Below are 15,088 nucleotides of genomic sequence, written 5' to 3'. Positions count from 1 at the left end.
ATGTTATCTCAACAGATCTTCAGAAATAAGATTTTTAAATTTTCTTGTTCACTTGTGTTTCTTATTACTTCTGGAACCTTAACATCCTTTCCTAGAAAAAACTCATTCTCTAATTAGATAAATTAATCTTTTTTTCTGAACAAGAGTTACATTTCCCCCTACAATTACTTTGGTTTCCTTCTCAAAGAAAAATGTATTGTTTTCTGTATGTATTCTGCATTTTTCTCTATTACCTGATCCATAGCTTATTTTTCTCTTTACTTCTTTTGAGGTAATGTGGGTTGAGGTAAGTAGAAGGTGAAATACACAATCATGTTTTCTCCTCAGCCCTCCCATCTTTAATTTTTCTGTGCATCAATTTAGTCAATGGTAGGAGTAGCCTAATCAAATAAACCTACTTGGAATTCTTTGGTTAGGAACCCTTATTTAACCGAATACCTTTAACTGGACATAACCTAGTTATACTGGTCATACATCACATGGTGCTCTGCCTCTGTTTTCCTAGGGTGTTGGTTAAGGGCTTATTATGTCAGGCAGTGCTGAGATGATCATCAACCTGGCCCTCTTTGGTGGGATACAGAGTGGGAAGAGCTCTGCTGGCAACAGCTTGTTGGGTAGCATGGACTTCCCCAGCTGTTTGGCTCCATATTCTGTGACCAAGGACTGTAGCCTGGGCAGAAGCTGCCAAATCCCCCACTTCATGAGGCGTGGTGGAAAAGAAATGATTCTGAAGATCCAAGTATTAGACACACCAGGTTATCCCCATAGCAGCCTGAGCCAGGAACTGGTGAAACAGGAAGTGAAGGAGTCCCTTGCAAGGCATTTTGGACAAGATGGCCTCCACCTTGCACTACTGGTCCTGAGAGCCGATGTGCCTCTCTGTGAAGAGGGAGAATGTTCTTCTATCCAGCTGATGCAGGTAAAATAAAAAGACAAATGCATACATATCAATATTTTAGCTTTTAGAACAGCTTTAGGAGGAGGGTCTATTATTATTAATAATAGATATGTATTATCTCATTTGGTCCTCACAACAACTCTATGAAGTAGGTACTATTAATATCCCCATTTTACAGATAAGAAAACTGAGGCTGACAGAAGTTAATTGACTTGAACATGGTTGCACAATTAAATAAGTATCTGAGGTAGAATTAGAACACAGCTAATACAAATTTATTATGAAACGGATTTATTTTTGCTCCACAAAGTGCTTAATTATATGATTACTATACTGTACACATTTGCTATCTATTTAACTTTTGTTTGCTACTTGTAGCAAACTGTCCTTGGGGCCAGTGACAGTGCTACCCCAATTTCACAGATAGATTTTAAAAGGGAACACTGGTACTATCCATTATTCTCTATCTCTTTACTTATTAGCTGGCAGGAAGATATGGTGCCATCAAGGGAGGTACCAGAGCACTGCACTAGAAACCAAAAGTCTTAGGTTGTAGGTGTAAATATAAAAATGAGAAAGTTTTTGTCCTCAAGGAAAAAAAACACATTTTATTATGTTTCTACTCTGTACTAGACATTGTACTAAATACTTAGCAAATGTTGTCTCATTTGAACCTCACAACAATACTGGGAGGTATTTCCATGTTATACCTTCAAAGGAAGCTGAGGCAGAATAAGGTCATACAGTTAGTAAGTACCCAGAACTCTAATTAGTCTTTTTGACTTCAGACTCAGGGCTCTATTTACTGCGTATCACCTCACTGTTTCTGGTAGTTTATATTCTATCCAGGGTATGTATATTCACTAATATATAAATATATTATATATACACAATAAATACTGAGATGGGAGCAAGGAAGATGAACATCCCAAAGAATCAGGAAAGGAAGTGGTATTAAATCACTGCCTGAAGTGAAAACAAGTTATTTCAAGTGTAGACTTGGGGGAAGAGAAGGTAGGTCACAACAGAAGGCCTAATTTTTTTCCAGTGAGATATGAATCCAAGTCCTTTGATAAACCCAACTGCAGTATATACAATATTCCTCAGAATATTTCCTTCAGAAATGAAGAGAATATATTTGATCAACTCCTTCAAGTCAAGCTTGGTCATTAAAATTACAGTGCTTAGGTTTCCTTTATTGTTCTATCTATTTATATTGTTTTCCTGGCTCTCTTCTGCATCAATTCATATGTCTTCTCGCGTTTCTCCAAGTTTTTCATATCCATTGTATCTTGTGGCTCAGTAATATTCAAATACATGTATGTATGATAATTTGTTTAGATATGCCCCCAATCACTGATTACCTCTTTTGTTTCAAACTTTTTGTTATTACAAAAAATGCCAAGCAAGTCATCAAATATCTTTGGATTTCATTTCCTCAGAGCTATAAATAGCTTTTGGAAGCAGAAGAACAGTTTTTGTCTTATTTTGCATAATCCTCTTATTTTTCTTTGAAATGCTTGTGTTTGAAAATAATTGTTAAATTTTAGTGAAAAAGAAGATTTAAAAAAAAAAAAAGAAAGAAAAAAGAAAACAAGGCCTTTCCCAAGGGAAGTACAGGGAAGAGAAAAAGGAACAGGCCTGGGGGAAATGAAAGTATGTGCTCTGCTCCTATCTTCCCATAAGAGAAATCAGATTATTAATAATAGGTAGCATTAATAGCATTTTAAAGTTTTCAAAGAGTTTTAAATATATTATCCCATTTGAGATGCATTACAATTAAGTGCTATTATTATCAGATAAGCAAATTGACACAGAGAGGTTAAATTAACTTGTCTAGAGTCATACAATTGATTAATATTTTGAACTCTGATCATTTTGACTCTAACTCCTACAGTAACCAGGGGAACTGCACCTAGTTACCTCAGGTTGAAATGATTGTCAAGGGCAGCTGTGAAAAGGTAAAGGTACAGTTTTAGAGTTGGAAGGGACTTTACTCAGGACATCTATCCAAACTCCATCCCTCTATAATATCCCCATTGTTTTTCTGGTCTCCACTTTAAGTTTTCCTCAGTAACAGAAAGCCTACTAACTCTTAAGGGAACCCAGTCCTCTTTGGATTGCTTTTAAATTTCATTTTATTTTTCAATTCAAAGTCATTTACTTTCTTTCTTCATGTCCCAATTTAAAAGAAAAGAAAAAACAAAAACAAAAACAAAAATTCTTAGAGAAAATATTCATAGTTAAGCAAAATAAAATTGGGCCATGCCCCAAAAATGTAGATCTCATTCTCATCTTGAATCATTCACTTCTCAATCAGGAAGTAGCTAGCATAATAGGAAAACAGGCACATTGGTGTGTTGCTGAAGTAAGAGTGAATTGGTACAATCATTCTGGAAAACAATTTGGAATTGTAAAAGCCTATTAAAATAATTAGCCCTCTTTAATCTTGTGGGAAAATACATTGGCCCTAAAGTCTACTTGGTTCCTTTCTCTTTGGTTTTATGGAATTTATTTTATATGAAAAGTTCATAGTTTAGTCATCATAAATCTGAGCACATGAGCCCCCTATTAGGAAAATTCCTAACATTATTATTATAAATTGCAAAGATTATATCTTTTGCAAAGGCAAAGATTGCCTAACCATTTATTTATATTTATTTTATATGTCCTCCTTATGGTTGAGGCAAAATTCAATTTAATGAAACAGTAGATTATATTCTATTTTAGATAGGAAAGCATCAGGAGGGAAACTGATGATTTTTCTTGCGATTTTCCTTTTCTTAGGCCTTTTTTCCTCAAATGCCTATGGAGACAGTGACTTCTCGGAACCTTTTTTCTCTGCCACAGCTCATTGTTCTCTTTGATGCAACTTCTTTTTGATCTCTTTGATCTGAGAGAATTTCTTCTTTTATAAAAATTATTTAGAATATGACCAAATCTCTTTTATGATCTTTTTCATTGATACAAGGAGGTATACAGCCTCTGTTTTGATTATTTGGTTTATTCAGAAAGTATTCTTTTTTTTTTTTTTTTAAAAGAAGTGAAAATGTTATGTTGTGAGACCACTTAGTTCCCACAGTCCTCTCTCTAGGTGTGGATGGCTCTCTTCACAATAGGATCATTGGAACTGGCCTTGTTGAAAAGAGCCATATCCATCATAATTGATCTTTGTATAATCTTGCTGTTGCCATGTACAATGATCTTCTAGTTCTACTCATTTCACTTAGCATCAGTTCATGTAAGTCTCTCCAGGCCTCTCTAAAATCATCCTGCTGATCATTTCTTATAGAACAATGATATTCCATAACATTCATATACCATGACTTATTCAGCCATTCTCCAACTGATGGGCATTCACTCTTTCCAATTTCTTGCCACCACCACAAAGAGGTTCTGCCACAAATATTTTGCATATGTGGGTCCCTTTTCCTCCTTTAAGCTCTCTTTGGGATATAAGCCCAGTAGAAACAGTTTTGGATCAAGGGGTATGCATAGTTTGATAGACCTTTGACCAAAGTTCCATATTGCTCTCCAGAATGATTCCACCAACAATGTATCAGTGCCCCAGTTTTCCTACATCCCTTCCAACATTAGTCATTATCTTTTCCTGTCATTTTAGTCAATCTGAGAGATGTGTAGAGATATCTCAGAGTTGTCTTAATTTGCATTTCTCTGATCAATAGTGATTTAGATGCATTTTCATATGACTAGAGATGGTTTTAATTTCTGAAAATTGTCTATTCATATCCTTTGAACGTTTATCAATTGGAGAATGGCTTGAATACTCAGAAAATATTCTTTTGGGGGGTATCAGAGTGAAATGGGGGTGGTTTCAAGTCCTCCTTTACAGAACTATGTTTTAAAAGTCAGTTGATAAATTTTACATGCTCTTTGACTGGGTTGTGTCATTACTAGGCCTATACATCCATTCCCTAAAAGCTCTAATTGTTAGGAAGTGCTTCCTTACATTGAACTATAATCCACCTCTCTTAATTTCTTCCTTTTACTATTAGTTTTGCCTTCCAGGAAAAACTTATCCTGAGAATAAGAAATCTAATCCTTTTTTCCACTTGACAATCCTTCAAATACTTGAAGACAAGCATTAACACCTGCTCATACTCCAAGTGCTCTCTTCTTCAGACTAAACTTTTCCAATACCTTCAACTGATTGTCATATGGTATAGTCCCCAATTTCTCAATGACCCTGTCATCTTTCTCTGGATCAATAGCAAGGCACATAGACCTGTATCTATCATTCCATTTTTCATTTATTCAGGGATGAACAGAAGGACTACAGTCTCCCTCATCCTGGACATTATGCCTCATTTTATATAATCTAAGACCACACCAAGATAGGAAGCAGGGGAAATGCTATTGTTGTCTTAGCTATGAGATAATCTTTAGAGGCAGGTCCAAAAGCAGACTCATTGTGGCCAAGTCTTTTGCAGAAAATTTCTACCTAGTGGGGTTTTGTCGCATTTTTTCTGCAAATTGCTACCTATACTATTGACTGCCATCTAGATATATTTATTAATTCTGAGTAACCAGGGAGTTTCTGAACATTTGTCAGGATACAGTATTGTTTAGATATAGCTAGGCAACTATTAATGTACTTTGGCTATAAACAGCTATGGGACTTCTTTGGTTCCTTTGAAGGCAAGTAGGAGGCACATTTCAGAATGGATACCCAGCTACACTTTAATTAGAAAAAGAAACATGCAGTGTTTAGATTGAAACCAGTTCCAAGGAGATGGTGTCAAAACTACTTAATTTCCAGTCAACTTAAGTTAAAGTGTCCACTGAATTGGTAACAATAAGGATTTTGAAACTGGGGCCATGTTGAACAATATCTGGAATAAATGATTTTAACATTTTAACATTTCAATAGAACAAATTGAGTTTCTCTCTTTGTCTGGCTTGTACCTGCTGCCATGGTTATAATCAGCCACATTGTAGTCTATGCAAGGGACAAAATGACCCTTCTAGCTAGCTCTAGCTCTAGAGCTGTCAAAGAAACAATCATAAGTTCATGAAGTTCTAGAGCTAGAACTTCATGAACTTATGATTGCTTGACAGTTCATAAAATAAGATGATTCTTAAAAAGAAATACTGAAATAATCATGTGGTACTTTGAAGGCAGTCTATTGACTTTCTTTTCATGCTTCCATTCTGCATTCCAATTCACTATCTTGGCCCTCTGATGTGAATCCCAACCCTTCCATTGCAATTATCATTTAAGGGTGGAATTATTCAGCAAATATTTACTGAGTGCCTGCTATGTAGAATATGCCGTGCAAATATGGACCAAACATGGACCAATCAACATATGACTCAAATTTGTGTTCCCATTACTTGGATTTTCTTGTTTGTTTTAAATTGGACTTGTGAGTTCATTAGTAACTAGGAAATTGCCTCTGCTAATGCAGATCAGCATCTTTGAGAAATGCTTGAGAACACAAGCAGTTAAGTGACTTGCTCAAAGACACACAAACTAATCTGTGCCAAAGACAGGACTTGATTGCTAGTTTTCTCTACTCTTAAATGGAATTATAGAGTTATATTACATCTCAGGTTATCTATATGCATACATGTATTTTACTTTATTTTATAGTTAAGATATACAATCTGTATACATGCCAACTTAGAATTTGTCTTGATAAGCTCCTGGAGAAATTTACATTGTAATTAATAATGTTCAAATTTTAGGGCTCAAGAAGTTGCATTTGGGAGAAAATCTATTGGCTTGATAAAGTTAATTTTGTCTTACAAGGTTTCAGTATTCCAAACAGGCTCTCTTCTGGAGAGAAATTCAGAGTTGGGAAGAGAGAAAGAAAAAGTGGAAAATAAAGGATAGGCATAATTGTTCTTTGGTTCTTTGATAATTGTTTTTTTTTGGTTGATCATTTGTTGCCTTTTTTTTTTTTTTTTCCAAAGTCTCTCCAGATGCTATGATTTCATCAACCACATGCAATGGGGGTAAAGCTGATGGTGGGGCCTGGGGAAATTTAAATGATTCCTAGAAAACAAATTTTATACTTTAACTAGTTGTCCCAAAAAGACAAGTCCCCCCCCCCCCTTATGTCTATTAGCACTCATATATCAAACAATTCAGAATTGATTGCAAAAATACTCTGTAGTTTAGGACTTCAGTTCTTAAGAACATATTTTAAAAATTAGCACTAGATAATTTAGATTTACTTATCTTGCTCTCAGATTTTCACGCAAAGTATCAATCATTCTTGATTTCTTTTTTTTTCCCCCAGATCCACTGAGAATATACCCAAGTATAATAAGTATAATAGCATGATGACTAACTACCAAGTAATACCACTTTAGAATATCCCACTGTTTTATAAGCCAGACAATAGTTTATAGAGTAAAAATCAAACTGACAGTCTTATCTTTTATTAGCAGTGTCAATTTCCTGTCTTGCTTATAGGTATGGGCATCATTTTAGCAATAGCCATCAATACATGAGAATTTCTTGTGGGTTGAATAAGCAGCACTGTATACTAGGGGGAAGAAAAAAGAGAGAAAAAAAACATTGAAACAAAAGACAGAAAAATCTCATTTCTAATCTGTAGCACTACCATGTCCAGAGTCTAACTTGGAGCAAGCCATTCTGTAGGCCTAAACCCCCTCCTAATCAACCCTTAGAGTGGATTGCATTAAGTGATTCTAAAATTCCTTTCAGTTTTACCATTCTAGGTGGAATCCATCAGGAAAGTGAAACTTAGACCTGTTAAAATATTTCTCCTTAAGTGAGGTTACATGTTTTGAAGCATTAACATGTGTCATGGACACATAGAGGGAAACTAAGAGCAATTTGTCAGTTCAAATCTAGCCTCAGATATTGTATTAGTGGTGTGACTTTAGGCAGTTTGTTTTTGTTTTTTTAACCCTGTTTGCTACAGTTCCTTATCTATAAAATGAGGTGGAGAAGGAAATAGCAAATCACAAAAACATTGGTCTCTTCCAAGAAAACTCCCAGTGGGGTCACAGAGTCTGAAACAACTTAACAAGAATACTAGAAATATAAATAGTTACTAAGTGGAACAACACGTTTTGAACAAATTAGGTCTATGCCTTCTTAGAATCTCTTTAAATGTAAAAATAATGCAATTAAGCAGATTTTATATGCTCCTAAAATGTAAGTAAATATATGACAAAAGACAAGCTGTATATGAAAATGAATTTTTTCTGCATAAAATTATTTTTATGATTTTTGGAAGGAAACAAAAAGAGTTCAACATCATTTCTCGTAAATCTTTCTAGGCTCTTTTGAAATCAGTTTGCTCATCATTTCTAATAGAACAATAATATTCCATTACATTTATATACCCTAACTTATTCAGCCAACTGATGGGCATTAACTCAATTTCTAGTTCCTTGCCATTGCAAAAAGAGCTGCTAAAAACAGTTTTTCATATGTGGATCCTTTCCCCTCTTTTATGATTTCTTTGAATATAGACTCAGTAGAGACACTGCTGGATCAAAGGGTATGTACAGTTTTATAGCCCTTTGGGCACAGTTCCAAATTGTTCTTCAGAATGGTTGGATCAGTTCATAACGCTACCAACTGGGACACCATAAGTGTCCCAGTTTTCCCACATTCCTTCCAGCATTTATCATTATCTTTTTCTGTCATCTTAGCCAATCTGAGAAGTATGAGATAATACTTCAGAGTTGTCTTAATTTGCATTATAAATAAAATTTTAAAAAATTAATAGTGATTTAGAGCATCTTTTCATATGACTATAGATGGCTTTAATTTCATCATCTGAAAATTATCTATTTATATCCAATCATTTATAATTGAAGAATGACTTTACATATAGTTTTTAATCTTGATTCTGCACTGAAATTTCTCATCACAGGCTTTGGCAAGTCTACTTGTTTTATGCCTTTTCTGGTGAGGATTATCAGAGGATCAGGGTTATTTCTATCATATCTTTTAAGGAATAGTAATTTTGATGCACTGATGGGAAACACCTTGTTATGGAAAAGCTTTTAATAGAACAGACCATAAGCTTAATAGAATCTTATATTCTCTATATCTTTCAGGTTATTGTGAAATGATGACTTTAATCCTAAAGAAATATTAATTGCTCATGAGTAGAATTAACATAATAAAAATGACAAAATTATCTAAATTTATTTTTTGCTCAGAGGCACTCCAAATAAATGATTGATGGACTATTTTGTAGAGTTAAAAAATACTAAAATTCATATAGATGAACAAAAAAACAATTAAAGCATTTCTAGAGTTTATACTCATACTCACTGGGTTGAAAAAACTGGCAAAAGAGGAAAATGACAAATATTGGAAGGGTTACTGGCACATTAAGATCCTATTCATAAAGCTACTAGTTGGTCCAGTTATAATTTGGAATTTTGCTTCCTAAATCAATAAATTATGCATATGTTCTGGCCCACTATTGCTACTTTGATATTACTAAGATCATACCCAATAGTATAAGAGAGCAAAGAAAGAGGAAAAGAACTCATATGTACAAAAATATTTATAGCAGGTCTTTTTTTTTAGTAGTTAAAAAAAAGGAAACTAAAGGGTTGCCTAACTGTTGAGGAATGACTATGCAAATTATGGTGTATGTGAATGTAATAGAATATTATCAAGCCATAAGTGATGAAATGGACATATTCAGATGAAACCTGGAAGATGTCCATGAAATTAGGCAGGGCTAAGTAAATAAATCTAGGAAAACATTTTATATGACAATAACACTAAAAAACAAAACAAACAAACAAACAAAACCCAATGTCTCATACTAGAACTTCTTTCAGTCTTTGGGGCCTTCTTGAACCTGGATAACTAATCTTCTCTGCAGACTTTTCAACTTGGAATATTCATTTGAACGATTTGCCCATGAAATGATCATTTCATCTTGGGACAGGGAAAGGGAACAGTTTTCATTCATCTCCCAGCTATGTTCCTGACTTTTTGAATCCAAAATTATGCTCCACTACCATATACCTCCATGGCTCCCTCCCACTTTTCTAGCTCTGCTTTGTTGTCTTTCCTGAATAAAGTAAGTTCCTTGAGGTTAGGAACTATCTTTTTGCTTATATTTGTATTTCTAGCATTTAGCAGAGAGCCTGCTTAATGTCAGTCCTTTCCTTCTTTTTTTTCTCTCCCTCCTTCCTTGCTTCCTCCCTCCCTTTTTCCTTTCTTCCCTTCCAATCTTCCTTCCTTTTCTCTTTTCAGTTCCTCCATAGCTCTCATCCCTTTCAAGCTTTTGCTTCTAGCATTCTCATTCATCTCTTCCAGAAATTTGGATTTGAATTTGTGCCCAAGCTGTATTTTTCTTTGAAGCTTTACTCCTAGATGCTTTGGAGTCATTCTATTATGATTTCTGTCAAGCACTCCTGTTATCATGATAGTTTCTTAAGGTGGGATTCTTTTTTTGTTTGTTTGTTTGCTCATTCTTCAGCTTACTTGATAGACTATGTTAGTGCCCAGATCTGTCTAATTCTGTGAGAAAGTTGTTTTCTTGGGGTAATGAAAAGAAAAGCACAGGCTGGGGACCTATTAGCTTTCAGCGCTTCCAAAATGGTCTAATCTGGAGCAAAATTTGATTGCTGTTCCCCTACCTTACTTGGCCCCTCATCTAAGCTCTTCAAGTTTCTGATGTAAGTTTAAGTATGAGCAACACTAAATTGTTGTTGCATTCACCTACTATCAGCCAGCTGAGAAGTTCTGAATTACTCTGAAGAGTAATAGAAATACATGCTCTACTTTGCTCTGAGATTCTTGTCCTACTTATTCTCCTGGAGGCTTCAAACTGGGTTGGGATTTGGAATTGGTCAAAATAACACAGATACAGCTTGCTTCTAAACTTTCATTGATTGGTACAGAACCTAGGGCACCTGGCTTCTTTACCTTACCATTCCTAGACACAGGTCTCCTTATCCTGCCCTGAATCTGGAACCCATAACTCAGTGTTGAACAAGACTACAAAAGAGACCAGTTAGCATATATTCCTGTCCTCCACACAAATTTCGATCCCTCTGTGTGCTGTATTTGAGGCAGCTAATGACAGTGGCTAGAATGCTGAGCCAGGAAAATCCAGCCACAAACACTAAGTAAATGTATGACCCTCAGCAAGTCAGTTTGCCTGTTTATCTCAGTTTCCTTCACTGTAAAAAGGGGATCAGTCTACCACTTACCTCACAGAATTTTTGTAAAGATTCAATGAGATAATATTTTTAAAAGACACTTAGCACCTAGCAAGCTTTCTCTCATCATCCCTCTCATTGGGAGCCTCTTTCTGATCTAGTGATAGCCTCTCCCTGCATTAGGTTCAGCACACTCACTTCTGGCTGGACCCTGTCCATTGCATCTGCAGAAACCTGGGCAACCTGAATTCAGATGACAACTCCATGTTCTTGTCATATAAAATGAGGCAATGTTTTGAATAACTTCACATGTGGTTTATTAAAGGGGATTGGGGGTGGGGAAAGAAGAGAATCTGGAACTCATATTTTACAAACAAATGTAAAAAAAATTATTTTAAATGTAACTGGGAAAAATATTTTTAAAATAAATTTAAAATGAGGCAAAACATTAAGCCTGTTTTTCCATCTGTGAACAGGAATATGAATTCTATCTCCAACCTCATATGGTTGATGTGAAAAAAATAATTTGCAAATCATAAAGTTCTATTAGTTATGCCAGTTATTCTTTTCTAAGTAATTGAGTTATTTTTTTTTTTTTTTTTTGCTTTTAAAACTTGTTTAAAGGGCTGTGAAACTTTTTTGAAGAGGATAGAATAAGAGAAAATTAACTATTATATTTTTGGTTTTCATTGAAGGAACTTCTTGGTCCTGCCTGGAAGAATTTTACTGCCATTCTTTTCACTCATGCAGAAAAACTAGAAGAAGCTCAACTCAGTGAGGAAGAATACTTACATACTGCTTCTCATTCACTTTTAACTCTACTGAACTCTGTTCAACATAGATATATTTTTCAATACAATAAAAAAATTCCACTTAAAGAACAAAGAATAGTAACTTTAAAAAGAATCATGGAATATGTAAAAGAAAACTGTTACCAAGCACTTTATTTTAAATAAAAAGACTTGTCAAGTGTGAGTTCTTTTTAAATATAGTGTTGAAAAAATTCAAATGCTTTTAAAAATTATTTTTAATGCACATTTGCTTTATGAATCATGTTGGGAGAAAAAAATCAAAGCAAAAAAGAAAAACCATGGGAAAGAAAAAAAAAAACAGAAAAAAGAAGTGAACATAGTATTGTTGGTTTACATTCAATCTTCTTAGTTCTTTTTCTTCATGCAGATGGCATTACTTTTTTTATTATAGCTTTTTTATTGACAAAATATATGCATGGGTAATTTTTCAACATGGATCCTTGCAAAAACTTCTGTTCCAACTTTTCTCCTCCTTCCCTCTACCCCCTCCCCTAGATGGCAGGTAGTCCCAATACATGTTAAATATATAAAACTATATGTTAAATGCAATACATATATACATATTTATACAGTTGTCTTACTACACAAGAAAAATCAGATTTAGAAAGAATGTAAAAATAACCTGGGAAGAAAAACAAAAATGCAAGCAAACAATAATAGAAAGAGTGTAAATCCTATGTTGTTGTGCATACTCATTTCCCAGTGTTTTCTGGGTGTAACTGGTTTTGTTCATTACTGATCAATTGAAACTGATTTGGATCCTCTCATTGTTGAAGAGCTCCATGTCCATCAGAACTGATACTCATCTAGTATTGTTGTTGAAATGTATAATGATGTCTTGGTTCTAGTCATTTCATTAGCATCAGTTCATGTAAGTCTCTCCAAGCCTCTCTGTATTCATCCTGCTGGTCATTTCTTACAGAACAGTAACATTCCATAACATTCATATACCACAATTTACTCAGCCATTCTCCAATTGATGGGCATCCATTCAATGTCCAGTTTCTAGCCACTACAAAAAAGTACACATTTTTGAGCACACACTACATATTTTTGCACACGTGGATCCCTTTCCCTCCTTTAATATCTCTTTGAGATATAAGCTCAGTAGTAACACTGCAGGATCAAAGGGTACGCACAGTTTCACAACTTTTTGAGTATAGTTCCAAATTGCTCTCCAGAATGGTTGGATCTGTTTATAACTCTACCAACAATGCATCACTGTCCCAGTTTTTCATGAGTTCTCTTGATATTCTTGACCTTTTGTTCTTCCAGATGAATTTTGTTATTTTTTCTAGGTCATTAAAATAGTTTATTGGGAGTCTGATTAATATAGCACTAAATAAATAGATTAGTTTAAATAGTATCGTCATCGTTATTATATTTGCATGACCTATCCAAGAGCATTTGATATTTTCCAATTATTTAGATCTGACTTTATTTGTAACTTTTGTACTTTTGCTTGTATAGTTCCTGACTTTCCCTTGGCAGATAGATTTTGGGATTACTTTTGATCCCTGAACTTCTGAGAAGAACTAAGTCTTAGTTGATCATCATACATCTTTGCTGTTATTGATTCCTGGTTCTGCTTGTTTTGCTCAGTATCAATTCATGTATATCTTTCCAGGCCTTTTAAAAATCAGTTTGTTCATATTTTTATAGAACAATAACATTCCATTACTTTCATATACCACTAGTTCAGCCATTCTCCAATTGATGGTTATCTACCACTTTTCCAATTTTTTGTTGCCACAAAAAGAGCTGTTACATTTTTGCTGTTTAAACATAGGTCCCTTTTCCCTCTTTTATGATTTCTTTGGGATACAGACCCAATAGAAACACTGCTGGATCGCAACAACTTTTGTGAATTTGTTACCTGTGAATTTAAGATGGAACATGCTAATGCTTTCTCACAGCAGTAGTATTTTCTGGGTATCATTTAGGTTCTCAAGCTAAGTCACAAAAATCCAGTCAAGTCATTGATACAGCTGGGTGGCAGAGTGGATAGAGTGCTGGATTTGGAGTCACATCCTGAATTCAAATCTAACCTCTGACACTTAACCAGCTAAGTGCCTCTAAGTTACTTAAGCAGTTTGGCTCAGTTTCCTCAAGTGTAAAATGGGAATGACGTGCAAAGTTGTTGTGAGGATCAAATGAAATATTTGTAAAGTGCTTAGTACAGTTCATAGTTGTTGTTTGATTGTATCTCATACTTTATGACCTCATTTTGGCATTTTGGGGTTTTTTTTGGCAAAGATACTGGAGTATCTTTCCTTCTCCAGTTCATTTTACAGAAGGAAACTGAGGCAATGAGATTAGAAAATTGTGCAGGATCACAAAGCTAGCAAGTCTGAAGCTGGATTTAAAATTAAGTCTTCTTGACTTCAGGCCCAGAACCACCCAGCTGCCATTTAAATGCTTATTCCCTTCTGTTCCAGGAACCTGGTAAGACAGCTTCTCTGACACATTCTCAAAAAGTGTTCCAGATTTTAAATTAGAATGTTAGAAATACATTTCTCCTGCCTTAAAAATAGGATAGATTCTGGCCCACTATTGCTTTCCTATGGTAAGGACTTCAGGAAACAAAACTTCCACCTTCATTGGAGGTGGAAAGGCTGTGGTATAGATCTGGATGTAGGAAGGGGAAGGGATGGAGGGCACAAGAAGATTGGATCACTTTATAAATTGATGGTTGCCAATAGTCACCTATATAAATCTCTGTACAAAAGCACTGTCATAAAAGAAATACTATTATTTAGCAAATGATTCTTGAGTGAATGAATTATAAAAGGGCCACCTTAAATTTAAAGAGGCTTTGCAAAGGGGTGGAAAGTTCATTCTCAAATTGTCATCTATGAGATTATAGTCTAAAAGTACACAGATTGACTGGCCCTAGTTACGTAAGATGTCCAGATTCCATACTTAGTGCTCTATTTTACTTAGGCTTCTTAGCCCTTTTTTGTGTGTCATGGACTCCTTTCAGAATTCTGTTAGGAGAAAAAGTTTTAATACTATGATTTTTTTTTTTTTTTACTTTGCCTAAAAACTTTAAATTTATTTAAAAAGTTTGTAAGGATGCGGTCCCCTCAAAACAAGAGAAGGGAATTGTAAGGGCCCTTTAAATGGGCGGCGCCACAGTGCAACAGGAGATTAAATAGCCCGGAAGGGAAGTAATCTCTGTGGATATAGGAGTGCCCTGTGGGTGGGATCCTGTACATATTGAGATAGCTTTGTAATG

At 34.9% G+C, this 15,088-nt stretch overlaps 1 protein-coding gene across 1 annotated transcript; it reads left to right on the top strand.

Moving 5' to 3' along the window:
- Positions 1 to 526: 526 nt before the first annotated feature.
- GIMD1 (GIMAP family P-loop NTPase domain containing 1) lies at positions 527 to 12,138 on the top strand. Its single transcript, XM_074272848.1, has 2 exons — positions 527 to 919; positions 11,734 to 12,138. The coding sequence occupies exons 1-2, from the start codon at positions 527 to 529 to the stop codon at positions 11,992 to 11,994; spliced, it is 654 nt and encodes a 217-aa protein (XP_074128949.1). The 3' UTR covers positions 11,995 to 12,138.
- Positions 12,139 to 15,088: the final 2,950 nt, after the last annotated feature.

Source organism: Sminthopsis crassicaudata, chromosome 6, assembly GCF_048593235.1.
Source record: "Sminthopsis crassicaudata isolate SCR6 chromosome 6, ASM4859323v1, whole genome shotgun sequence".
Lineage (NCBI taxonomy): Eukaryota > Metazoa > Chordata > Mammalia > Dasyuromorphia > Dasyuridae > Sminthopsis > Sminthopsis crassicaudata.
Note: the sequence above shows the minus strand (reverse complement) of the source record. Positions and strands in the feature narration are given on the sequence as shown.

Coding starts and splice junctions, on each gene's coding strand:
- GIMD1 (XM_074272848.1), top strand. CDS start 527: ATGTCAGGCAGTGCTGAGATGATCATCAACCTGGCCCTCTTTGGTGGG. Junction 920..11,733: donor CTTCTATCCAGCTGATGCAG/GTAAAATAAAAA, acceptor TTTTCATTGAAG/GAACTTCTTGGTCCTGCCTG.